Source organism: Lynx canadensis, chromosome C2 (assembly GCF_007474595.2).
Source record: "Lynx canadensis isolate LIC74 chromosome C2, mLynCan4.pri.v2, whole genome shotgun sequence".
In the NCBI taxonomy this organism is placed as follows: Eukaryota; Metazoa; Chordata; class Mammalia; order Carnivora; family Felidae; genus Lynx; species Lynx canadensis.
In genome coordinates, this window is record NC_044311.2 from 75574620 (window position 1) to 75602560 (window position 27941).

Sequence of the window (27941 nt, forward strand, 5' to 3'; positions counted from 1 at the left end):
CCTCCCCTGCTCATGCTCTTCCCTATCTCGAAAGTAAATAAACACTAAAAAAAAATTAAAAAAAAAATAAGTCTAGTTATTTTTCTATTTTTTATTTTTATTTATTTATTTTTTTTGAACGTTTATTTATTTTTGGGAGAGAGACAGAGCATGAACGGGGGAGGGGCAGAGAGAGAGGGAGACACAGAATCGGAAACAGGCTCCAGGCTCTGAGCCATCAGCCCAGAGCCTGACGCAGGGCTCGAACTCACGGACCGCGAGATCGTGACCTGGCTGAAGTCGGACGCTTAACCGACTGCGCCACCCAGGCGCCCCATATTTTTCTATTTTTTAAATACCCTGCTGGATTGGATTTGTGTCTGTGTTCACAAATGAAAACTGGTCTGTCATTTTTCGCTGCTGATGCCTTTGACCACATCTTCTTAGGTTTAGAAGTATTATGTTCTCTTTGTTGCTAATTTTAAAATATTCTTATTTTAATTTTCTCTTTGAGCCATGAGTTATTTAGAAGAGTATCTTGTTGGGGCACCTGGGTGGCTCAGTTGGTTAAGCATCCGACTCTTGGGTTCGGATCAAGTCATGATCTCATGATTCGTGAGTGCATGCCCCACACTGGGCTCTGTGCTGGCAGCGCGGAGCCCACTTAGGATTCTCTCTTTCCCTCTCTCTGTCCCTCTCCTGATTGTGTGCTCACTCATTCTCGCTCTCTCTCTCTTTCTCTCAAAAAATAAACAAACTTAGAAGAGTATCTTGTTCTCCATATCATAGTGAGTTCTTGTTAATGATTTCCTATTTAATTTTGTTAGGATCAGAGAATATGGCTGTAACATTTCCACGTTTTTAACATTTATTCATTTTTGAGAGACAGAGCATGAGCGGGGAAGGGGCAGAGGGAGAGGGAGACACAGAATCTGAAGCAGGCTCCAGGCTCTGAGCTGTCAGCACAGAGCCCGATGTGGGGCTTGAACTCATGAACTGCGAGATCATGACCTGAGCTGAAGTCGGACACTCAACCGACTGAGCCACCCAGGTGCCCCATAACATTTCCATGTTTTGTAATAATTGTGACTTTCTTTATGTTCTATCTTATGATTCAATTTCAATGAATTTTTATAGATATTTTAAACAGTATTCTCTGTTGTGTTCAGAACTGTATGTAGCTGTTAAATCTGGCTTGTAAATTGCATTATCTGTATACTCTGTATTTTTATCTGTTGTTTTCTTGATCTTTTAAATTTCTGAGAGACATATGTTCTGATTATTTTGTAATGATTGTGATTTTTCTTAAATTGTCCTTGTACTTCAGGTTTATTTTGTATGTTTTGATGTTTGATGTCTAGTTTATGACATTTTTGTGGTTGTGTCCTTTAGTAGTAACATAATCTTTACTATATTAAATGTTTTTTTGCCTTAAATGATCCTATTTGTTATTAACCATGCCATGCCAGCTATCTCTTCATCTGGATGTGGTTGTGTATAATAAATTTGCACATCCCTTTATTTTTAAAATTTAGCTATAATACCTTTGGAAATGTAGCATTATCAAATAGATTTGTAAGTATTAGGCAAGAGTGATAAAAGTTACTGAAGGCTGGTAGGTATGTTCCCTTGGGTATTCATATTTTGGCATATATTTAAGTTATACCTTTATTTATTTAGCAAATAATTTATTGTGAGCTTCCAGGAACTTTGGAAGGAGAACATGGGGAAAGCTGTGTTGAATAGTATGATTAAGGAAGGCCTTTGATAAGGTGGGCATTTGAGCCTGAGATCTAGTGAAGCTAACCTGGGGAAAGAGCATTCCAGGTAGAGGGAGCCTGAAGTCCAAAAACCCTAAGGAGGGGCACCTGGCTGGCTCAGTCAGTAGAGCATATGATTATTTCAGGGTTGTGAGTTCAAGCCCCATGTTGGGTGTAGAGCTTACTTAAAAAGAAGCCTGGGTGGCTCAGTTGGTTAAGCGTCCCACTTAGGCTCAGGTCATGATTTCATGATTGGTGAGTTCGAGCCCCGTGTTGGGCTCTGTGCTGACACTGTGGAGCCTGGAGCCTGCTTCAGATTCTGTGTCTCCCCCTCTCTCTGCCCCTCCCCCCTCATGCTCTGTCTCTCTCTGTCTTTCTGTCTCTCTCTCTTAAAAATAAATGTAAAAAAATTAAAAAAAACAAACAAAACCAAAACCAAAAACCCTAAGAAAAGATTGAGGTGTATTTGAGGAACAGAAAGAAAACCAGTGTGTCTTGATGCTACTGGTGAAGGATGGTGAGGGAGGTAGGGCCCAATTCATGTAAGATCTTGTAGGTCATGGTAAGGAGTGTGATTTTATTCTAAGTATTGTGGGAAGCCACTGGAAGGTTTTGAGCAGGGGATGACATGATTAGATAAATATTTTTATAGCCCTTTTGTAAATTGAGCTGTAATTTATATACAGTGAAATGCACAGATTTTAAGTGTACAGTTGGGTGAATTTTCACATTGCTTATGCCCATGCAACCCATACTCTTATTAAGATAAAAAATTTTCGGGGCGCCTGGGTGGCGCAGTCGGTTAAGCGTCCGACTTCAGCCAGGTCACGATCTCGCGGTCCTGGAGTTCGAGCCCCGCGTCGGGCTCTGGGCTGATGGCTCAGAGCCTGGAGCCTGTTTGCGATTCTGTGTCTCCCTCTCTCTCTGCCCCTCGCCCGTTCATGCTCTGTCTCTCTCTGTCCCAAAAATAAATAAACGTTGAAAAAAAAAAATTAAAAAAAAAAAAAAGATAAAAAATTTTCTCTTACACCAGGAAGTTCCTTTATTACTCCACCCAGTCAGTCCCCACCACCAGCACCTGAACAGCTACTCTTTTTTCTTTCACCATAGATTAGTTTGTTCTAGAACTTCGTATAAGTGGAATCATTCACATATGTACTCTTGTGTCTGGCTTCTTTTACTTGCCAAGATGATTTTGAGATTCATTTCTGTTCTTGCTTAGATCAGGAGTTCATTGGGTATACACAATTTGTTTATCCATTCTCCTTTTTTTTTTTTTTTTTTTTTTTTTTTTTTAAGTAATCTATATGCCCAACATGGGGCTTGAAATCACAGCCCCAAGATTAAGAGTTGCATGCTGTATTGGGCCACCTGGGTGGCTCAGTCATTTTTTTTTTTTTTTTTAATTTTTTTTTTTTCAACGTTTATTTATTTTTGGGACAGAGAGAGACAGAGCATGAATGGGGGAGGGGCAGAGAGAGAGGGAGACACAGAATCGGAAACAGGCTCCAGGCTCTGAGCCATCAGCCCAGAGCCCGACGCGGGGCTCGAACTCGCTGAGCGCGAGATCGTGACCTGGCTGAAGTCGGACGCTTAACCGACTGCGCCACCCAGGCGCCCCTCAGTCATTTGAGCGTCCGACTTCGGCTCAGGTCATGATCTCGCGGTCTGTGAGTTTGAGCCCCGTGTCGGGCTCTGTGCTGGCAGCTTAGAGCCTCGGGCCTGCTTCAGATTCTGTGTCTCCCTCTCTCTCTGCCCTTCCCCCGCTTATTCTCTGTCTCTGTCTCTCTCTGTCAAAAATAAATAAACATTAAAAAAAAAAAAGTTGCATGCTGTATTGATTGAGCCAGCCAGGTGCCCCTCCAATTTTTTTTCCCCGTTTTGTTTTTTACAGACATTTTCAAATGTTTCTTTGGCTAATAGAGAAGAATGGATTGTAGATTCTCTCTTTCAGATATTTAATAAAGAAACATTGGTTGTCTTGTTTACAAAGGGGAAAACATTTTGTTTGAAATGAAGAATTTAGAAAGGATAGGGCCAAAAAATGATAAAGTCATTATTAACATCTTAGAAACATCTGTCTGTATGGAATCAGGTAGAAAATGATTGTACTGCTCCTCCCTGGCTCCCCTTTTAAATCAGATGCGAAAAGTTGGCCTTGAGTGAGCACAAAATTCAGGGTTCTGATGAGATTCAAATGCATGAGGATCATAGAATTTTATATTGAGAAGATACCTCACAAAGTACATTGCAAATTTTTCAAGGACCTTATTTATAAGATTTTACTCCTTTCCCCAGAATTGGCCACATCTTGTAAAATTATTTGCAAGACAGGATTGTAGGACTGGGTATACTCTGACATAAGAACTAAGATCTTTTTTTTTTCAACGTTTATTTATTTTTGGGACAGAGAGAGACAGAGCATGAACGGGGGAGGGGCAGAGAGAGAGGGAGACACAGAATCAGAAACAGGCTCCTGGGGCGCCTGGGTGGCGCAGTCGGTTAAGCGTCCGACTTCAGCCAGGTCACGATCTCGCACTCCGTGAGTTCGAGCCCCACGTCAGGCTCTGGGCTGATGGCTCGGAGCCTGTTTCTGATTCTGTGTCTCCCTCTCTCTCTCTGTCCCTCCCCCGTTCATGCTCTGTCTCTCTCTGTCCCAAAAATAAATAAACGTTGAAAAAAAAAAATTAAAAAAAAAAAAAAAAAAAAGAAACAGTCTCCAGGCTCTGAGCCATCAGCCCAGAGCCTGACGCGGGGCTCGAACTCACGGACCGCGAGATCGTGACCTGGCTGAAGTCGGACGCTTAACCGACTGCGCCACCCAGGCGCCCCATGAACTAAGATCTTTTACTAAGAATTTCTGGTGACTGTATTACATAATTGTATTTTTAATTATACAGTTTCATTTTAAAATTATTTTTTCTTTCATATTTAAAGATAGAACATTACCAGGTTTAGTTTTGCTTTTGGTCTTTAACTTTTTTCAAGAACTCAGACTTGTTATTTGAACAGGTATGATAGGGTAGTTTTGCTTTCTTACATTGTATGTAGGGGAAAATATGTATTTTTTTTTTTAAGTTTAAATTGGCAACATTTACTTGTGTGTGTGTGTGTGTGTGTGTGTATATATGTATATATATTTTTAAGTTTATTTTGAAAGAGTGTGTGTGTAGAAGTGGGGGAGGGGTAAAGAGAGAGGGAGAGAGAGAATCTCAAGTAGTCTCTGTGCTGTCAGTGTAGACCCTGACGTGGGGCTTGATCTCATGAACCCTGAGATCATGACTTGAGCTGAAATCAAGAGTTGGGTGCTTAACCGATTGAGCCACCTAGATCCCCACTTTTTTTTTTAATGTAAGCTTTACCCTCAATGTGGGGCTTGAACTCAACCCCAGGATCATGAGTCACATGTTCTACCAACTGAGCCAGCCAGGTGCCCCAACAATGTTTACCTTTTTCTTTTTAATCCAAAATGTGTTTATTGCTGAGGTACCTGGGTGGCTCAGTCGGTTAAGTGTCTCTTTTTTTTTTTTTTTTTGTGAACCTTTTTTTAAGGTTTATTTATTTTGAGAGAGGGAGGGAAAGAGAGAGAGAGAGAGAGAACACACATGGGAAGGGCAGAGAGAGAATCCCAAGCAGCAGCTGCACTGTCAGTGCAGAGCCCGACGTGGGACTCAAACTCACAAACCTCGAGATGATGACCTGAGCTGAAATCAACAGGTGGATGCTTAAGTGACTGAGCCACCCAGGCACCCCTAGATTTCTGACTCTTGATCTCAGCTCAGGTCATGATCTCACGGTTGGGAGTTCAAGCTCTGCATTGGGCTTTGCACTGGGTGTAGAGCCTACTTAACAAAACAAAACAAAATGTGATTATTGGGATTGTGTTCCACTCATCTTGGTTCAGGCTGCTTTTAGTGCTGCTTCCATCTGAAGGAGCAACTTCCTGTAACCTTGCTCTTCCTCCTGTAGGCTTGCAAAGGACAGTGGAGCAGCCAACACACAAAACCTACCGTTTGTGCATGGCTAAGAGGATGGTGATTTTGTAGCATGCTTGGCACTTCACATCCATGACACAGGAGTTGGGGCTCTGAACCAGGCGTTTCTTGTGCTTCCTCCTCTCTTCCAGGAGTGATGAGTAGAGGAGGTCCTTTGTGAGGAGTATGTTCTTATGGAGAGGTCCTCCCCGCTGGAAAGACGTTCACTTTTTATAATGAGTCTGTTTCAGTGAGATAAAAATTCTAAATTAGAGGAATCAGCATTATGTATGTTTCTCTATGTTTCTGTGTTTGGCATTGGTCCCATGGTATGGAGAAAATCTTTTCTCAAAGTCAAATTATAAACAGTAACAGATTTTTTTTTTTTTTTTACCAGTTCACATTTACCATCTCCTTATTCTTTTAGTTTCATCTGATTCAAAACCAGAGAAAATTAGTAGGACATTTTGTTTCTAAGTTGAATCTGATAATATCTAGCAACTGTTCATAATTTTCTTTTCATAAATCTCAAAGTCAGACAAGAATCCAAAACTTAATATGACCATGGGTCATTTGTTACACATTCCATTCATGTATTATTACATCATGGTGAGAGCATGCCTCAGCACTTGTGCCTAGCTTAGCTAGTGTATACTTGAATGTGGCATGTGTATACTTTAGTATTGTTCTTGCTAGACAGAAGCAGACCTGAATTATTAAAAAGTGCCCAGTGTGGACCTAAATCTTCCTAAACATGTTTATTGGAGGCCCAAATTTATGCCCAAATATGACAGGGAAAGCTTTCTTACATGGGGTGCATGAAATATGAATAACCTTGGCAGCACAGGTTAACTCATTGGGGGTTTCTTCCTTACCCACCCCAACCTCTCTACAAATTCTTCTCTTTTTTCCCTTCTGTTTCCCCAGTTTTAGAGCAAAAGTGAAAGAGTTTTGCTTTATCGCTTAAGTGAAGGTGAAATAAAATATTGTTTTCTTCAAGGATCCCAGCCTTTCTGGGGAGGAGCCGCTATTACTCTTGGGAAGTAGGAGGAGAATATTCAGATTATGAAGTCCATAGAATGTATGAGTGAAGATGATGCTGGACTCACTCATCTTTACAGAATAATCCCATAAGGCTCTGGCAAGCTGTAGGAGACAGGTGGTCACCAAGGAAATGGTGTGGTGCAGAAACAGATTTGGAGATCTGCTGGGATGTGTCTGTGCTTCTAGGTTTATTGGAGAATAGGAGGTGTGTTTTTTCCTGTCTGCATTAAAGAAGAAAGAATGAGGTTTATTGATTTTTAGGAATGTATTCTTTTTTTTTTTAGAATGTATTCTTTTTTTATTAAAATTTTTTTTAATGTTTATTTTTAAGAGAGAGAGAGAGTGTGTGTGTGTGTGTGTGTGTGTGTGTGTGTGTGTGTGTGTGCACAGGCAGAGGAAGGGCAGAGAGGGTGGGGAAGACACAGAATCTGAAGCAGGCTCCAGGCTCCGAGCTGTCAGCATAGAGCTGGACGTGGGGCTTGAACTCACGAACTGCGAGATCATGACCTCAGCTGAAGTCGGACGCTTAACCGACTGAGCCCCACCCAGGCACCCCTAAAACAATTTTTTTAATGTTTTTATTCGTTTTAGAGAGAGAGAGAGAGAGAGAGAGAGAGAGAGCATGAGCAAGGGAGGGAGACACAGAATCTGAAGCAGGCTCCAGGCTCTGAGCTATCAGCATAGAGCCTGACTGAGGCCCGAACTCAAGAACCTCGAGATCGTGACCTGAGCTGAAGTCGGCTACTCAACTGACTGAGCCACCCAGGTGCCCCTAGAATGCATTCTTCATGTAGTGACCCAAGATTTTTTTCAAGTTGTCTAAAACTAGTTGCAGACCAAATGCGACCTTCTTCTTACTTTTCAAAGGAATGTTTTATTATTATTATTTTGTTTTATTTTTTCTTAGTAAGTTCTACACCCAAAGTGGGGCTTGAACTCACAACCCCGAAATCAGGAGTCGCATGCTTTGCCATCTGAGCCAGCCAGGTGCCCCATTATGTGTCACTTTTTATAAACTTTTTTTTTTTAATTTTGTTAATATTTATTTGTGTTTTGAGATAGCGACAGAGTGCAAGCAGGGGAGGGGAAGAGATAGAGGGAGACCCAGAATCCAAAGCAGGCTCCAGGCCCTGAGCTGTCAGCAGAGAGCCTGATGTGGGGCTCACGAACTGTGAGATCATGACCTGAACTGAAGTCAGAGGCTTAAACCAACTGAACCACCATGTGCCCCTATAAGCTTTAACAACAGAAAATAATAGTTGGATTCAGGGCCTCTATAAAAGTAAAGATTCATTTATAGCCTAAATTAAAGCAGTTATGTAATGATAGTGAACAAACATTAAATGGCTTGATTCAGGATGTTTATAAATGCTAAAGATTTTTGAACATTTTTAAGCTTAGTGATATTACACAAGGTAGCAATTACAGGGAAAATGATCTCTTAGATCTAGGTTTTAAATATATATCATTACATAATGGGTCTCTCTCCCATCTGATTCAAGTAAGCCTGTCTCTGGGATGGATGAAAGAACTGGACTAAGCTAAGAAACTTTTTTTTTTTTTTTTTTTTTTTTTTTAGGAAAATATTTTTAAGTAATCTTTACACCCAATGTGGAACTCAAACCCACAACCCTGAGATTAAGAGTTAAATGCTCCACTGACTGAGCCAGCCAGACACCCCTAAGCCAAGAAACTTTTAAATTGTTATTTCTATTTTAACTGAGTCAAAATTTTTGGGTTAATATTTTATTTTTATTAATTTTACTTTGAAACTTTTTATTACCTCAAGGCACCTGGATGGCTCAGTCAGTTGAGCATCCAACTCTTGATTTTGGCTCAGATTGTGATCCCAGCGCTGTGGGATCGAGTCCCACGTCAGGCTCTGTGCTGAGTGTGGAGCCTGCTTGGAATTCTCTCTCCCTTTGCCCCTTTCCCCTGCTCACACTCTCTGTGTAAAATAAACAAAAAACAAAAAACACACTCTTTTTATTGCCTCAATAAATACATATTGTGTATTTTTCTTTTGGTTAGGTAAATAACCATTAGCAGTAGAACACAGGTCTGGAAATCAGGGAGCTCTTTCTTTTCTGTGTCATGGATTGTGCTCTATGACATGGCAACTCATGTAACCACCCTAGACCTGTTTTTTTTTATCTGTATACTGTATCAGTAGGCCCTTGCTGCCCAGTAAGGGAGTCACTAGGCACAGGTGGTACTAAGCCTTTGTTCTTTTTTTTTTTTTTTTTTAATTTTTTTTTTTCAACGTTTATTTATTTTTGGGACAGAGAGAGACAGAGCATGAACGGGGGAGGGACAGAGAGAGAGGGAGACACAGAATCGGAAACAGGCTCCAGGCTCTGAGCCATCAGCCCAGAGCCCGACGCGGGGCTCGAACTCCCGGACTGCGAGATCGTGACCTGGCTGAAGTCGGACGCTTAACCGACTGCGCCACCCAGGCGCCCCGGTACTAAGCCTTTGAAGTGTGGCTAGTCCAAACTGAGATGTGCTAGAAGTGTAAAATACACACTGGATTTTAAAGACTTAGCACAAAGATAAGAATGTAAAACTTGGGTACATTGGTTAAGCAAAAATATTATTAGAATTAATTTCACCCATTTCTTCCCCCCCCCCTTTTTTTTTTTAAGTAATCTCTTTGAGCCCAATGTGGGGCTCAAACTCACGACCCCGGAATCAAGAGTTGCATGCTTTACTGACTGAGCCAGCTAGGCTCCCCTCTTTTTCATTAAAAAAAAAAAAAAAATTTTTTTTAAGTTTATTTATTTTGAGAGAGTGAGTGAGCAGGGGAGGGGCAGAGAGAGGAGAGAGAATCCCAAGCAGACTCCTCGCCTGCAGCACAGAGCCCGATGTGGGGCTTGAACTCACAAACCATGAGATCATGACCTGAGCCGAAACCAAGAGACTTGGTTGACGCTTAACCAACTGAGCCACCCAGGTGCCCCTCTTTTTCCTTTTTTTTTTTTCTTTTTTTTTTTTTTTTAACATTTATTTTTGAGACAGAGAGAGACAGAGCATGAACAGGGGAGGGTCAGAGAGAGGGAGACACAGAATCTGAAACAGGCTCCAGGCTCTGAGCTGTCAGCACAGAGCCCGACACGGGGCTCAAACTCACAGCCCTCACGGACCGAGAGATCATGACCTGAGCTGAAGTCGGCCGCCCAACCGACTGAGCCACCCAGGTGCCCCTCTTTTTCCTTTTTTTAAAGTGACTGCTAGAGAATTTTAAATTCCATACATGGCTCACATTATATATCTTTTGGACAGTGCTGATGTGGACAGCATTTCCTAAATCAACTCATGAAATATTAATAAATGCTCAATGAAACACAGTTTAGAAGGGGAACAGGGTCTAGTAGAACTTTTTGCAGTGATATAAATGTTCTGTATTTGCACTGTCCAATATTGTAGCTCTAAACTACTGACGGCTATTGAGCACTTGAAATGTGGCTAGTTCTGAAATTGAAAAATTGAAATGTGAAGAAAGGAACTGAATTTTGAATTAACTTTATTTTTTTATGTTTATTATCTTGAGAGGGAGGGAGGGACTGAGTGGGGGTGGGGAGGTGGGGGGAGGATGGGCAAAGAGAGAGTGAGAGAGAACAAGAGGGGAAGGGGCAGAGAGAATGAGAAACAGAATCCCAGGCAGGCTCTGCACCCTCAACACAGAGCCCTATGTGGGGCTTGAACCCACAAACTATGAGATCATGACCTGAGCCGAGATCAAGAGTTGGACACTTAACTGACTGAGCCACTGAGGCACCCCTAACTTTTATTTTTTTAATTTTTAAAAGTTTACTTAACACCAAATAGCAACATATGGGTAGTTGCTAATGTATTGGGACAGTGCAGACCTGGAAGATTTATGGGATTGTTTTACTCAAAGACCTGTGTACATAGGACTTGTTTACCAGATTGCAAACTTGATGTCTTAATATAAGTCTGTGTTTATTATGAATAATGATAAATGATCAATATTATTGAGTACCTGTTATGTAGCAGGCACGTTTAAGTAGCAGAAAGAGGATTTGTATGATAAATTATTTATTGAGAGCTTAACTATATATATTGCTCATTTTTTTAAGTTTAAGAAATTTTTTATTTTATTATTTTTTGAGAGAGACACACACACACACAGAGTGTGAGCGGGGGAGGGGCAGAGAGAGCCGGAGACAGAGACTGTGAAGCAGACTCCAGGCTTTGAGCTGTCAGCACAGAGCCCGGCGAGGGGCTCAAACCCACAAACTGTGAGATCATGACCTGAGCCGAGGTCAGATGCTTAACTGACTGAGCCACCCAGGTGCCTCTCATTTTGTAATATGGTGGATGCATTGTGAATTCCAAGATGCTATTTGGGCTTTAACCATGTTGTCATCAGAGTCTGGTTTCTTTCCTTTCATTATGAGTGCCCTTCATTGAAAGACTGGCCCCTTTTGAAAAGCCTGAGTAGCGTGCTGCCTTGTTAAAGGATTTTCTCTTGAAAGGCAAACCTACACTTTCTAACAGATGATGATGACTTTTTTCCTTAAAGTGAACCTTTGAAGGTAGTTAATGCTTTTGGCTTTAACAGGGATATGTACGTGTTTACAGAGACTTATGAGTTATCAGAATTATGTAATATTCCCTTTATATATGTGTATACATATATTTATAAGTACTAGCATCAAACAGTGTTACTTGTTTATTTATTATTACTTCACAGTGAAGAACGAATGTCATGATGTCTGGAATCAAGCGGACAATCAAAGAAACCGACCCTGATTATGAGGATGTATCTGTGGCCCTTCCAAATAAGCGGCATAAAGCAATTGAGAATTCAGGTAGAAATTCACCTCCCTTAGGAAATTATTTATTTCTTTGTTGAGATCTGCCTCCCTATAAGATTTACAGAAACTAAAACAAAATGCATTTCCACTGCTGTATATAATTTGAAGAGGGATTAGTTAAGTGCTCTGTTAATAGCAATACACCATTTGTGACATAAGAGGCCAGGAAGACAATCAGGTAGACAGTGAAGTGTCAGTAATGAGACTGGCTGTAAGTTTTAGTTATTGTTGTGTGTTAGGTATAATCATAAAGTCCTATAATATGTATACTGCAGTGTGGTAGATGATTATAGGTGGTACATTGGGTTAAGTTTTTTATTGTAATTGTTGCATATTATTTTAATGTCTATTGGAAAGATGATGGTCTCATCAAACTTGTAATTTTGTGACTACTTTTGCTTAGGATGAGGCTAAAATAATGTAAAAATATTATTTAATTATGTTAATTAGGTGTTTCATAGGGTTCTCAGATGTGGTGTAGGTAACTTAAAGGTGGTATACGAATGATACACATTTGAGAAATAGTGATCTAGTTTAACTCCTGCACTTAGTTGCTAGTAGTTAAGGGGCATTAAACTACTTGCCCAAGATCATATAATTGGTTGAAGAGCAAATCATCAACTGTGTGTAGCTACCCAGAATGTTTTAAGCTCTCTCAGAAAAAGTTGCTAAATTTGAGTTATTTTATTTTAATTTTTTTAAATGTTTATTTTTGAGAGTGAGAGCGTGAGTGGGGGAGGGGCAGAGAAAGAGGGGGACAGAGGATCCAGCTCTATGCTGACAGCAGAGAGCCCTATGCGGGCCCGAACTCACAAACCACAAGATCATCACCTGAGCCAAAGTCGGATGCTTAACCAGTTGAGCCACCCAGGTGCCCCTGAATTTGAGTTCTTAAATTATTGCTGAAATTCATTACCGTTTATTTAAATAGTAAGTCCATGTAAGTTAACATTTACAGCTGGGTAAAGAAGCAGCCAAGTCATAAAGTGTTGTAGCTCCACAAAGATTAGTGCTGCTAGAATTGAAGTAGTGAAAGAAAATTCCTGTCTCTCTCAGTGCAGTCAAGTCATATGTACCACAGAAAGTCTTTGTGGACCAAAAATTATCAAATTGAATTCCAAACAATGAAACCATTTCATTGACTGCAACCTTTCCCCTCATTCAGTTGTAATTTTATTTATAAGGAACAGTCATTTCCTTTCCGTAATAAGCCAAATAAATGTGAAACTTATATCCATTACTCAAATGCATCACATGGCATAACTTTTTTTTTTAAAGAAAACTAAGAGTAGGAAAAACTGATTGTTTTAGTAAACATCATAATTTCAGTTTAAATCTAGTGTAAGTTCCCAGATACTCAGTCTAAGCAGGGATGGTTTTTTCTTACTGAAAGACAGTTTGCTACTCTTCTTTTTGATGTCCATACTCTCTGCCTAATCCCAAGCCATGTTTTTATTTTTCAGAATTTTTCTCAAAGTAGATTTGGTAGGATGCTTCCCTTTGCTTATATTGTTTTGTTTGTTGTTTGTGTTTTTATTTATTCCATGAAAGGGATAATTTAGAAGCGTTTCTTTCTGAGGAGCTTATGATAAAATAGCCTTCAGTGATCACAGTTTCTGACTTTTCAGCCTTCCCTAAGAGTATCTGCTGGTTTCTACAGACGAGGACATATATATAGTAATACTAGAAAATACTTTTCTTTTTCATGATGAGAAATATCAGTCATTTGCTTCCATGCAGACATATCACAAGAATGCTCTCTTATTCCATTACTAGTATACATTGAAGTTTAATGGCAACATTGAAGTTGCCATATAATGGCATGTTTTACAATGAGAAAGTGATATGGCCATCAGAGTATCCAAATTTTCTCTGCAATTTTTCATATACTTCAAAGCATGGGTGAACATCATTTTTTCATGTTATAAACACAGAACCCTTTTGCAAAATTCCTGGTTTTTTTTTCTTTTTAAAGATTTTATTTTGAAGTAATCTCTCCACCCAAAGTGGGGCTTGAACATAATTATAACCCCAAGGTCAAGAGTTGTATATTCTGTTGACTGAGCCAGCCAGCTGCCCCCAAATTCCAGGTTTTTCAAGCAGTCATTTGGCTCTTTTTTTTTCTCTTGTATCTGATATTTTAGACTCTGAGTTGCATATTATTTTGAGTAGTCATCATCTGAATTCTATCACATTTAGAGGCATTTTCTTTCCTTTTTTTCTTTCCTTTTCTCTTTCTTTAAGTTTTTATTTAAATACCTGTTTAAATTTTTTTTTTAACGTTTATTTATTTTTGAGACAGAGGCAGAGAGTGAACGGCGGAGGGTCAGAGAGAGGGGGACACAGAATCTGAAACCGGCTCCAGGCTCCTAGCTGTCAGCACAGAGCCCGACGCGGGGCTCGAACTCACGGACTGCGAGATCATGACCTGAGCTGAAGTCGGCCGCTTAACCGACTGAGCCACCCAGGCGCCCCTAAATACCTGTTAACACATAGTGTAATACTAGCTTCAGGAGTAGAAGCATTTTCTTTACTTTTGAATTTTTTATTTGCTTATTCCTTTATATAGTTGTGATCAGAAACTGCTGAATTGCTTGCCATAGCCTTCTCTACAGAAGGAAGCTACATGCCTTTTTATGAACTGCTCTTATATCACAGACTGCCTCCCCTCTAGCTAACTGTATTTTCTTTGTCCTTGGACTGTGGTTTTTCACAGGTCAACAAATGTTTCTCCTGGAATTTTAATAGATTTCATGTTTTCTCCCCAGTAATTTTACTTTGATACAATTCCAAACAGAATAATTGCAAGGAATACTTGCATGTCTTTTATCCAGATTAATTTGCCAGTTGTTTATATTTTTGCCTTATTTGATTTATCAGTCTTTCCCACACCCCAAACACACACACACACACACACACACACACACACACACAGTCGCACACATTCAGGTATATATGCACATCATTCTTTTTAAATCGTTGGAAAATAAGTTGGACACCTGTAAACACAGTGTTATTTCCTAAGGAGATTCCCTTATGTGATCATAGTACTATTATCAGAAGCAGGAAATTTTAACATTCATCCATTACATTGTGTAACCTATAGTCCATATTCAACACTTGAATAACAGGGACTAGTTGTCCCAGTATTGTATTTTATAACTGTTTTCCCCTCTCCAGGATCCAGTCCAGGATCACACAGTGCATTTTGTTGTCATATCTCTAATCTCCTCAACCTTTCTGTCTTTCTTGACTCTAATATTTGAATCATATAAGCCAGTTACTATGTGGAATATCCTTCAGTTAGGTTTGTTTGATGTTCCCTGTGATTAGATTTAGCATTTTTCACTAGAACGGCATAGAGTGATGACATTGCATTATGTCAGAAAACACATGAGGTCAGTTTGCCCCTGTATTAGTGATGTTAACTTTTCATCATTGATTAAGGTGACAGCCACTAGGTTTCTCCACTTAGGAGTCATTGTTTCTGGGTTTGTTCTATTGCATGCTGACTTAAATCAAGACAGTCACTGATTAATTAGACCTTGGATTATTTTATGTTCTTTTTGCAGCTCGAGATGCTGCTGTGCAGAAGATTGAGACTATTATTAAGGAACAATTTGCACTTGAAATGAAGAATAAGGAACACGAAATTGAAGTCATCGACCAGGTATAATGGTGATAATTGTGATATATTTAAAAAATGGTGATAAATTTAAAAAAAACAACAAAGCTATTGCAAAAAAAATCTATACATGATGAATTAAAAAAGATCTGTTGAGATAAAATTATGTTTTTTTTCCCTTTGCCATTCTTTTAAAGAGTTTTCTCATTCTGGAAAAAAGGCAATTTTTTTTTCTATAAATGAAACTGCAGGAAAACATAATGAAAAAAAATTACCTGAAATTCCGTCCCAAAACATAATTCCTCTTTGCTCTTGTGCCCAGTTTCTTTATGGACGTTTCTCAGTGAATATGCATATATACACACAGATGTTCATATTAACATGTCTATATTCTCTTGCAAGTATTGGCTTTTGTCATTCTTTTCAATCCTTTGCCAGTTTGATAGGTAGAAATAGTCATGTTTTTGCTTTCCTTTGCTTATTAGAGAAATTGAGCTTTTGGTCATTTGTATTTCTTATTTTATGAAAATTTTTATAGTGTATCTCTTCTGTCATTTCCATTTTTTTAATGAGTTAACATTTGTTTGTAGCGATTGATTGAGGCAAGAAGGATGATGGATAAACTTCGTGCCTGCATTGTTGCCAACTACTATGCTTCTGCAGGCCTTCTAAAAGTTTCTGAGGTAAGTTTTCCTCATATACAATCATTTCTGGCCATCCATATTTGTTGTATGAAGGGGAAATCAGTGTTAATGTGAAATTCCTGCCTTTGAAACGTATCTTGTATTGGCCTTCAGAATTCAAGAAGCCTCGCCTCCCTTCCTGGGAAAATACATAAACTGTCAATAATCCCAAGTAACATTTTTTCCTTTTTATTTAATCCTTTTCCAACTAATATTCAGCACCTGTTGCTAGGATTTGCAGATACAGAGTTGAATGAGACCCTGTTCTTGCCTTATTCTTCATTTGATTATGGTCGGCTTTGGAGCAAATTATAGGTAGATTGATTTTCCTAATGAACAGCAATTTGTAGTTTCAGTATATATACCTTATTCAGGAAACCCTGATTTTTTTTCCCCAGTCTTTATGAAAAATTTCAAGTACACTGAAGAGGTGAAATAAACACCTGTTTATGCATGCTGAGATTCCATATTTTAACATTTTGCTTTATTTATTTTTCTCTAGAACATTTGAAAATAAGTTCCAGGCATCATGACACTTCACCCCTAAGTACTTAAATCATTTATTTCCTAAAGGACATTCTTTTGTGACTTCCTGATATTATTTGATAACCAGTCCATATTCATATTTTCCCAGTTGTCCCCAAAATATCTTTTAAAGATTAAAAAAATTTTTTTTTAATGCTTGTTTATTTTTGAGAGAGAGAAGCGTGCACGCACACACACGAATGGGGGAGGGGCAGAGAGAGAGGGAGACAGAATCTGAAGCAGGCTCCAGGCTCTGAGCTGTCAGCACAGAGCCCGACGCGGGTTTCGAACTCATGAACTGTGAGATCATGACCTGAGCCAAAGTTGAACACTTAACTGACTGAGCCACCCAGAGCCCTGTCCCCAAAATATCTTTTAAAGCTTGTTTTTGACACGGGATCTAAGGTTCATGGGCTACATTTGGACGTTTTGTTTCTCTAGACTCATTTCATCTAAAATACTTCTTTCACCTTTTCCCCCATGATATTGACTTATTTGAAGAGAATAGTTCATTTATGTTTATAGGATATCCCACATTTTGGGTTTATTATTTTTTCCCCTTGGGTTATTCCTTCATTCCCTCTATTTTTTTGCAAACTGGTAGTTGGGTCTAAAGATTTGATTAAAGTTAGAGGTTTTTGGCAATAATACTTCCTAAGTGATTCTGTATACCTCATGATTATATCACATCAGGTGACATAGTAATCAGGTTGTCCTGTTGTTAAAGATATTAAGTTTAACCACTTAGTTAATGGGATTACCACTAGATTGGTCCAGTTATAAAGGAATGGGGATAGGGTTCAACTGAAACAGAAGTTCTTGTTTGACAGTTTGATAATTTCAGCATAACTTTTCGTTTTTCATTTTAAAATTTCTTTTTCATAAGTTTTCTCAGATCATTCTCTTGGACAGTACTGGCTCAGTGAGAATGGTGGCAGGGCTGGGGAAGGTGTGACGGCATACTGCTTTCTTTCCATTGTTCCCCATGGTTTTTACAGATAAGAGGTGCTGTGTTTTGGCTTTCATGTCATCCTGTGGAGCGTAGTGTACCTGGCATTGGTGGTACTCCTGACATTGTCTTGGAGAAATCTGCAGCATTACTTGAGTTTAATCTTAGGTAGTTGTTTCTTCTACTTTAGGAATTTCCATAATGCATATTAGAGCCTAAACGATTTTTTAATTTTTTTTTCTAAATGTTTATTTTTGAGAGAGCACATGCTCGAGCTGGGATAAGACAGAGAGAGAGGGAGACATAGAATCCACAGCAGACTCCAGGCTCCAAGCTGTCTGTACAGAGCCTGACGTGGGGCTCGAACCCACGAACCATAAGATTTATGACCTGAGTCGAATAATCCCAGTCAGTCAGACCCTTAACTGACTGAGCTACCCAGGGGCCCTGAGCTATTTTTTTAGAGCTATCATAACAAATTACCACAAGCTTGGTGGCTTAAAACAAGAGGAATTTATTATCTGATGATTGTGGAGACTAGCAGCCCTAAGTCAGGGTGTTGGCTGGACCATGTTGTCTCTGAAGGCTGTAGGGAAGAATCCTTCTTTGCCTTCGCCTACCTTCTGACAGTTGCTGGCAAACCTTGGCATTCCTTGACTAGTGGCTACATCACTATAGTTTCTGTATATCTTCACATGGATATTTTCCCTCTTGTGTGTCTTCTTAGTTTCTCTCTGTCCACATTTCCCTCTTAACTAGGTAGGCCCTAAAGCAGTATGATTTCATCTTAACTTGATCATATCTGCAAAGAGTCTATTTCCAAATAGAGTCACCTTCAAAGTTCAGGGTGCATATGAATTTTTGGTAGATGCTCTTCAATGCAGATTTTAAAGTTATTTCTTTTTTTTTCAACGTTTATTTATTTTTTTTGGGACAGAGAGAGACAGAGCATGAACGGGGGAGGGGCAGAGAGAGAGGGAGACACAGAATCGGAAACAGGCTCCAGGCTCTGAGCCATCAGCCCAGAGCCCGACGCGGGGCTCGAACTCATGGACCGTGAGATTGTGACCTGGCTGAAGTCGGACGCTTAACCGACTGCGCCACCCAGGCGCCCCTTAAAGTCATTTCTTATAAGCTAGCAGCTGCATGGTACGGGGCTTGTAGTTATTCTGTCTGAAGAGGTGGTTGTCCATTTAATGTTTTGTTGCCTTTTTTTTTTTTTTTAAACCATTAGCAGTTCTGAACTGTTATTTGGTGGTCTAGAAGTACACTGATTTTTTTTTTTGCTGTTCTGATTAGGATTTATTCAAGGATATTTAGGTGTATTTTTGTCTATTACGATCTGCCATTTAATTATTTTTAGTTTGCTGTAATAAAATACATCACAGCTCTAAAAAATACCCTTTATTATTGAGATTCAGCAGTTTTGTTGCTTTGAAATCCTAGTCTCTGACTCCTTTTCTCTCACTAAATGATTTTAATAGCACGATTTTTAAAAGCTGTGCTGCCTAGGAACTGTAGAGTGAATCACATTATAACAGAGTACACTGTATTTTGTATCCAAGTAACAAGATACACAAAAATATTCCAGGCTTCAGTACTGGTCTGATAGCAAATATATGTAAGTATTAATCATTTTACAGCATTCTATGCTACATTTTACTCCTGTGTGGGAGCCATTTTACATACACATTTAAAAAAATCTTTATGTCTCTTACAGGAATGTTTTATTTAGACAGTTGAGGAGTTTGTGTTAAAGCATTGTGAGACTAATTTTTTAAAAGTCAGATCTTACTTTCTATATGTTACTACCTATTCACCTTGATTTCTCATTTTCAGAGAACTTGAATTTTTAACTTTCAGTGTTAGGACCTTCACACAATTATTTATCACTTTCTAGTTTTTGTTTTGTTGACCCAGACCACGTTAAGGAGCTTGGACTTCGTTTTATGGGTGGGGGGAGACTTTGAAGAATTTCAAGCATGATCCCTAAATAGATAAGGTTTTAGAAAGATTAAAAGTTTAATTTGCTTGCTTTCATTTTTGCAGGGATCAAAAACATGTGATACAATGGTTTTTAATCATCCTGCTATCAAGAAATTTTTGGAATCACCATCTAGGTCATCCTCTCCTGCCAATCAGAGATCAGAAACACCATCAGCCAATCATTCAGAAAGTGATTCTTTATCTCAACACAATGACTTCTTATCTGACAAAGACAATAACAGCAATATGGATATAGAGGAAAGACTCTCAAACAACATGGAACAGAGACCAAGTCGAAATACTGGAAGGGTATAGTTGGATGGGTGGGAGGGAGTCAGAGGAGAAGGGAACTAGTATTTTCTAAGTATGTATTATTTCATTTTCTCTTCATAAGAACCCTAGGAAATAAGTCAATTATATCCCTTTTGGAGATGGGGAAGCCGTCTTGAAGAGGTTAAAGTTCTGTTTGCCCACAAGTATCAGAATTGAGAATTAAACTTAATTAAGCTGAGAATTAAACTGAATCAGAACTGTGTACCGCACAACTCCTAGATGCCATCCACATAGATATGAGAGAAACCTTGAGGAATTGGCAATTCTGTGACCTTGTCCAAAGTCTTTCCATTCTGTCATGTTTTATTTTCTTTTCAGCATTTTCCTTTGTGGAACTTTAATGCTTTAAAAACTGGGGGAAACTTGACAAATAATAAATAGAATTGAAAACCATTTATTCTTCTTTGATCCTGCCAGTTTCTTATTTGAGTTCCTGTATCAAACTGCTCTGAATTTCTCAGTATATATAATATTTGGCTACAGAGCCCTTACTGGATGATTTTCCTAGCCAGGGGTTCTGTGGTAGAGGAAATCTCCAGGTTGCTTTTCACATACTCAGACATCAAGGATTTTGTTTATTTATTTTTTCAATTTTTTTTAATGTTTGTTTATTTTTGAGAGCCAGAGCACGAATGGGGGAGGGGCAGAGAGAGAGGGAGACACAGAATCCGAAGCAGGCTCCAGGCTCTGAGCTGTCAGCATAGAGCCCGATCAATGCAGGGCTGGAACCCACAAACTGTGCGATCATGACCTGAGCTGAAGTTGGACACTTAACTGACTGAGCCACCCGGGTGCCCCGGATTTGATTTATTTTTGATAAAAATCAAATTAAAATTTTCTGATTGTGAATCTGTATGTGTTCATTGTTGAAAAATTTACAGGAAAGTAAAAAACAATAGAAAAGTCATTCATGATGCCACCACCCAAAAATGAAAACTCTTAATGTTTGGATTTACTTGTTTCTAACCACTATTATTTCTGAGCAAATACTGCATTTTTTTTTTTTTTGTATGTGTGTGTGTGTGTGTGTGTTTTTTTTTCTAAGATTTTTTTTAATCTCTACACCCAATATGGGGCTTGAACTTACAACCCCAAGATCAAAAGTCATATACTCTCCTGACTGAACCAGCTAAGCACCCCTTTTTGTTTGTTTTTGTTTGTTTTTATATGTGTGTGTGTGTATTTTTTAATGTTTTATTTATTTTTGTGAGAGAGGGAGAGTGGGGGAGGGGCAGAGAAAGAGGGAGACAGAGGATCTGAAGCAGGCTCTGTGCTGACAGTAGTGAGCCCCATGTGGGGCTCGAACTCACAAACTATGAGATCAAGACCTCAGCCGAAGTCAGATGCCATTTTTTGTTTCAATTAAAAATAATTTAGGTAAGGGGCGCCTGGGTGGCGCAGTCGGTTAAGCGTCCGACTTCAGCCAGGTCACGATCTCGTGGTCCGTGAGTTCGAGCCCCGCGTCAGGCTCTGGGCTGATGGCTCGGAGCCTGGGGCCTGTTTCCGATTCTGTGTCTCCCTCTCTCTCTGCCCCTCCCCCGTTCATGCTCTGTCTCTCTCTGTCCCAAAAATAAATAAACGTTGAAAAAAAAAAAAATTTAAAAAATAAAAAAAATAATAATTTAGGTAATACTGTTCATAGGATTTAGAAACTTACCATCTTGTATGTAATATACATGCTCATGTTTATGTAACAAATATTTAGTGTTTACTACATATGTACCAGGCACTTCTCTGAGAACTGTACAAAACAATCATGTGGCACAGGTACTGCTATCTTTATTTTTTATTATTTTTTTTAGATTTTCTTTTTTTAATGTTTATTCGTTTTTGAGAGACAGAGATAGAGCGCGAGTAGGGGAGGGGTAGAGTGAGAGGGAGACACAGAATCTGAAGCAGGCTCCAGGCTCTGTGACAGCAGTGAGCCCGATGTGGGGCTCGAACCTTGAGATCACAACCTGAGCCGAAGTCGGGCGCTTAGCTGACTGAGCCACCCAGGTGCCCCTGATTTTTATTTTTAAGTAATCTCTATACCCAATGTGGAGATCAAACTTACAACCCCAAGATTAAGAATCTCATTCTCTACTGACTGAGCCAGCCAGGCATCCCTGTTATCTTTATTTTATTAATGAGGACATTTTGATAGCGAAGTAATTACACAAAATTTCACATCTGGTAAATGGAAGAGTCAGGATTTAAACCCTGGCAGTCTATCTCTACAAAGTTTAAATTAATCATGTCTATGTTATTTCGCATTGAAAAAATTTTGATTATACAAAAGGTTGAAAAGAAAGTAAATTCCATTGACCTTTCCCCGTTCCCATTTCCCAGGAGTAACCATTGTAATAGTTTCTTGTGTATCCTTCCATATCCTATTTGCATATACGAAGCAGAGGTGTATGACTGTTAAAAACACACATACATATGGAGTTATAGTGAACAAGCATAAACTATGCAAAAGATCAAGTAAAACTACTCTTTAATGCTCTGAGAGGTACCACAAAGCCAGAGAATGTGGTAATTAAAAAAAAATCTGAGTTACTCTATTCATACCTTCTGTGATTTTGTGGTTTCTGCCTGTTGGAAATTGTCCACATTGAAAGTAAACATTGATTGTGATTTCTTTCAGGACATTGCTAGTATTACCGGCTCTCATAAAACAGAGCAGCGGAATGCTGATCTTACAGGAGATGAGACTTCACGTCTTTTTGTAAAGAAAACAATAGTAGTGGGCAATGTGTCCAAGTAAGTATCCAATTGAATTCTCCCATATTCAGCTGTCCATTTATGTTAATACTCTTGCATACTTTTATTATTATAGTATTACTGTAGGAAGAGGCCTTAAGGATTTTTTTTCCCCCAAACTCTTTGTTGTTTTAAAAGTACACTGAGTCTAAAGACTTGAAACTCTTGCTTCAGGGTGTCTGTTAATCTTTGACATAGAGTAAAATTGTGCTTGGTAAAAATTTCTAAGACATGAGCTTTTATACAAATGGAGTGTTATTTTTTTTTAAGATTTTATTTTTAAGTAATCTCTACACCCAACGTGGGGCTCAAACTCACAACCCCAAGATTAAGAGTCATATGCTTCACCACCTGAACCAACCAGGCACCCCATATACGAATGGTGTATTTTATCAAGTTTGTTAGTGTGGATAAATTGGAAGAAGTTTTGACTTTTTCTGATCTATGAACTAGTTCTATTTTCAGGGGCCTTAGCTAATTGCTAAAAATATTTGTTGCCCAAATTGAAGTCTTTTAAATTTTTAACAAAAAATTGCAGAGCATGTCTTGAAGACAGAATTTCTCCAAGCTGAGGGGCTAGCTCTTTAACTATGATTTTGGTTATATATATGATCATATGTTATATATACTTATATATATGATTATATAAGTATCTCAAGGTGTCTTGTGGGAACACCATCATTTTGCCAAATATCTAGGAATGGATAGACATAAATCTGCAAATAGTGTAAGAATGTTATTTCCTCACAAAGTATTTATTTGCCCTTCTCCTCCCTCATGAAGTATATTTTCCCTATGCTCTCTTGTCATCTTTATCATATAATCATTTTCTGTTTTTATATAATTTTCCCAAATCAGACTGGAATCTCTTTAGGGTAGAAAGTATGTCTTGTTTGTTTTGTACCTTATAACAGTTGATTTTCAGTAAATATTTGATTGTTGAATAAGTTGATATATTTATGAAAATTGTAATTAGATTCAGTTATTGAAAATAAAGGATTCAGGCAGACAGTAATTATTTTGGGGGGGGAAATCAGATTGGGGGAGAAGTCTTCCAAGCCCCAGTTAATGGATCACAAATAACAAACAAGTACATTAAAGAGTCTCAGGATAATAAAAACAAAGATTTCTAATGGTCTGTGTGATAGTATTTAAAGGGAAGCATAAAGGGGCACCTTGGTTGAATGTCCAACTCTTGATTTTGACTCAGGTCATCGTCCCAGGGTGGTGGGTCGAGCCCCGCATTGGGCTCCGCACTGAGCGTGGAGCCTGCTTAGGGTTCTCTTTTTCTATCTTCCCTCCCCCTACCTCCTGCCCCTCTCCCGAACTCAGTCTCAATAAATAAATTAAATAAATAAATGGAAGCATAAAATATGATTAAGACAATTAGATTTCTGTTTTATAGATGATATTAGAGTGGGTATGCATTTAGGTAAGGGAACTGATACACCATGTGAAGTGTTAAGAGTTGGGGCTTAACAATAGTACAAGACCAGTCAGCTCAGAAAAGTCCAAAACTGGAAATCTAGATAGACCCACCATTCCACAAGAAGACTGGGAGAAACAGTCATTGACATTTCAAACAAGTACATTTAATTTGTACGTTTTTGGGTCTTTTGAAGACCAGCTAGAACTAAAATACTGGTTAACTATGGTTAATTATGGTAGAGAGGGAATGGTTGACATGAGAGTTGTAAAGTCCTTGTTTGTTATGGAAGAGGGAAAAATTATTGAGTTATTTTAGACTTGTTAAGAATGCTTGTTAATCTGAGATAATAACTAAAAGAATAGACATATGTTTTTATTTTATTTATTTTTTAAGGTTTATTTTTGTGAGAGAGAGAGCAGGGGAGGGGCAGAGAGAGAGGGAGACAGAGGATTCAAAGCAGGCTCTGTATCAGCAGCAGAGAGTCCAGTGTGGGGCTTGAACTCATGAACTGCAAGATCATGATCTGAGCTGAAGTCTGATGCTTAACAGACTGAGCCATATATACATATATATATACATATATATATATGTATATATATATATATATACATATATATATATAATTTTTTTTTTTTTTAAAGTAGACTTCATGCCCAGCATGTGAGCCCAACATGTAGCTTGAACTCACGACCCTGAGATCAAGGCCTCAGCTGACATCAAGAGTTGGATGCTTAAGGGCGCCTGGGTGACTCAGCTGACTGAGTGACTGACTTTGGCTTAAGTCATGATCTCATGGTTTGTGAGTTCGAGCCCTGCATTGGGGTCTGTGCTGACAGCTTGCTCAGAGCCTGGAGCCTGTTCTGGATTCTGTCTCCCTTTCTCTCTGCCCCTCCCTCACTCACACTCTGTCTCTGTCTCTCTGAAAAATTAAAAAAAAAAAAAAAAAATTTAAAGGTTGGACGCTTAACTGACTGAGCCACCCAGGCTCCCCTAGAGATTTAAACTTTAAAAGTAGTAAGAGGAAGGTGGGGAAATTGAATGAAAAAAGGGAAAAAAAACCCTGATTCCATAAGAAGGCAAGCGGGGACAGGAGGAGGGATTTGATGAAGAGAAAAAAACAAGGCAAATAGTGTAAAATACTCTAGTAACAACAAATCTAAATATATCAATTATAAAAAATGCCTAGGGATTGTTATCTAGTTAAAAGATACTGTATTGAGATAAAATCATCTAAAATTCAGTTCTCTGTTGTTTATCAGTTACACATCTAAATACAGAAAAATTGAAAGTAAGCAAATAAGTGAGATTTAGCTGGCAGATACTAACCAAAAGAAAACCAGTGTAGTATATTAATATCAGGGAGAATAGAATTTAAGACTAAAAGTATTCATAAAGGTAAAGAGTTATTCTATAATGTTAAAAAGTTCTATTCAACAGGGAGATATTAGATAACAGTGTACTAGACAATAGTCTTAAAGTATCTAAACCAAAACTGAATCACAGGAGAAGTTTCTAAATGCACTAGTATACTGAGAGATTTTATGCACCTCTCTCAGTAATTGGTAGATCAAGCAAAATATCTATATGAATATAAAAGATTTGAACATCAGTTAACAAAGCTTGATCTGATATACACGCATAGACTATTACGTGTAATAGTTGAAACATCTTTAAGCATAAGGAACATTTATGAAAATGACCACATAATAAGCCATAAAGCAAGCTCTAACAAATATTGAAGGACTTGTATCATACAGACTTTTTTTTTTTTTTTTTTTTTTAAGATTTATTTTTAACCAATCTCTACACCCGGCATGGGGCTTGAGCCCAACCCTGAGATCAAGAGTCAGGCTCCACTGACTGAGCCAACCAGGTGCCCCCAGACTACTGTTTTTGATCACTGTTACAGTAAAGTTAGAAATCAGTGACAGTAGGGCGCCTGGGTGGCTCAATTGAGCCTTTGGCTCAGGTCATGATCTTGCAGTTCATGGGTTTGAGCCCCACCTCAGGCTCTATGCTGACAGCTCAGAGTCTGGATACTTGTCTCTGTCTCTTTCTACCCCCCTCATTGTGTTCTGTCTCTCTTTCTCTCAAAAATAAATGTTGAAAAAGAAAAAAATCAATGATAGTAGGATAACTAGAAAATTTTATGTCTAGAAATTTAAACCACTTCCAAACAATTCATAAGTCAATGAAAAATCACATTAAAATATTCACAACTAAATACTCAAATAAGAACTTGTAGGATAACACCGAAGGAATATTTAAAGGGAAATGTATAGTCTTAGATGTCTGCAGTAGAGGAAAAGCTTAAAATTAATGAACTAACCATCTCAATTAGAATGATGCAAAGAAATTAGAAAAAAATAAAAACAAAACCCTGTATACACAAACTTAGTGAAATTAAGGAAAAAAGACGTAGCTACAAATAATGTACTGTGAGGTAAGAAATAATGCCAACATCTTTATGCCAGTACATTTAAAAATTTAGGTGAAATGGAGAGTTCCTAGAAAAATACTGTTATGACTCAAGAAAGGAAAAACTTTGAATAGTCTTACAACTACTAAGTAACTTTAATTACTGATTTTTAAAACATTCCCATCACAAAACCAAACCAAACTACTAGGCTTAGATTGCTTTACAGGCTGAGTGAACACATAATTTCAGTTGTATACAAAATCTTCTGGAGAGGGCACCTGGCTGGCTTAGTTGGTAGAGCATGCAATTTTTGAACTTGGGGTTGTGAGTTCCAGCCCTATGTTGGGTACAGAGATTGCTTAAAATTAAAAAAAAAAAAGTAACCAGAAAGCCCCCCAAAATCTTCTGAGGATAAAGAGACAACACTTAATCAGGCTATCTTATGAGGATAGCCTAACTTTTTAAATAAAGCCAGACAGTTCATGAGAAAAGGAAAATTATAGGACATTCACAGTTGTGAATAGAAGTGCATAAATACTGAACAAAATCATAAACTGAATTCAGTAAATACAGAAATGATAATACTTCATGATCAAGAAATGCAAGTTTGGATTAACATTAGAAATCAATATAACTTAGCCCACTGCATTATTAAGGATAACCACAGGCACAGATAAATGTATAGAAGGCTGTGACTGGGGTGCCTGGGTAGCTCAGTTGGTTGAGCGTCCAACTCTTGATTTCAGCTCAGGTCATAGTCCCAGGGTTGTTGGATTTAGCCCTACATCGAGCTCCACACTGAGCATGGGGGATCCTTGGGATTCTTTCTCTCCCTCTGTCCCTCTTCCCTGCTCATGCTTGTGTGCGTGTGCTTGCTCTCTCTCTCTCTCTCTCTCTCTCTCAAAAAAAAAAAAAAAAAAAGGCCATGACAATATTTTCTAACAATGTAATAAGGCCTCATGAAATAAAGGGAGGGCTAAAGATACTAGTTTTACCATGGTCAGGACTTAAGGGGATGGTTTATTTTGGCTTTTCTTAATTTATTTCTTAAAACTTTATTTTGAGAGAAAGAAAAGTGTGAAAGAAGGAGAGAGGCAGAGAGAAGAGAGAATCCCAAGCAGGTTCTGCACTCTCAGCACAGAGTCCAACATGGGGCTCAAACCCACGAATGGGAGATCATGACCTGAGCCGAAACCAAGAGTTGGATGCTTAACCGACTGAGCCACATAAGCACCCCTGTTTTGGCTTTTAAAAGGCAAGAGACCAGTTGCAAACTTTGTGGCAGCAATGAAGGGTTCAGAGTTCTAGCACTCTGAAACCTAAATGAAATCAACCCGAAAGCTAGAGAGACCCTAGCCCAGGAATAAAATATGCCAGTTTATTTCTACCTCATTTCTACCTCCACTTGGAAAGGCAAAATTGATTTTTTTTTAATTGGATGATGATAATCAGAAAATAAAACGAACTTTAAGGGAATGCTCCTTAGAAACCAGAATAAATAAATAAATACTTTTAAAAGATTAACAGCAAAAGATTCACTTTGGTTAGGGGGTAGAGCTATTAAATCTTTCTAGAATTAAAAATATTTTAAGTTAAAATATTTTTTAGGGGAGTGGGAGGTATATGCTTCCAGTTATGGAATGAATAGT

The 27941-nt window shown here is 38.5% G+C and overlaps 1 protein-coding gene across 4 annotated transcripts in view; it reads left to right on the forward strand.

Annotated features, from left to right (window-relative positions):
* YEATS2 (YEATS domain containing 2) overlaps nt 1-27941 on the forward strand; it is a 117497-nt gene that overhangs the window by 13386 nt on the left and 76170 nt on the right. For all 4 annotated transcript variants that reach the window (XM_030329024.1, XM_030329023.1, XM_030329021.1 and 1 more), the window contains exons 2-6: nt 11475-11592; nt 15171-15268; nt 15814-15906; nt 19430-19675; nt 22329-22444. In XM_030329024.1, coding sequence (XP_030184884.1) covers nt 11490-11592; nt 15171-15268; nt 15814-15906; nt 19430-19675; nt 22329-22444 — 656 coding nt within the window. In that variant the 5' untranslated portion in view covers nt 11475-11489. The remainder of the gene's footprint in view (nt 1-11474; nt 11593-15170; nt 15269-15813; nt 15907-19429; nt 19676-22328; nt 22445-27941) is intronic.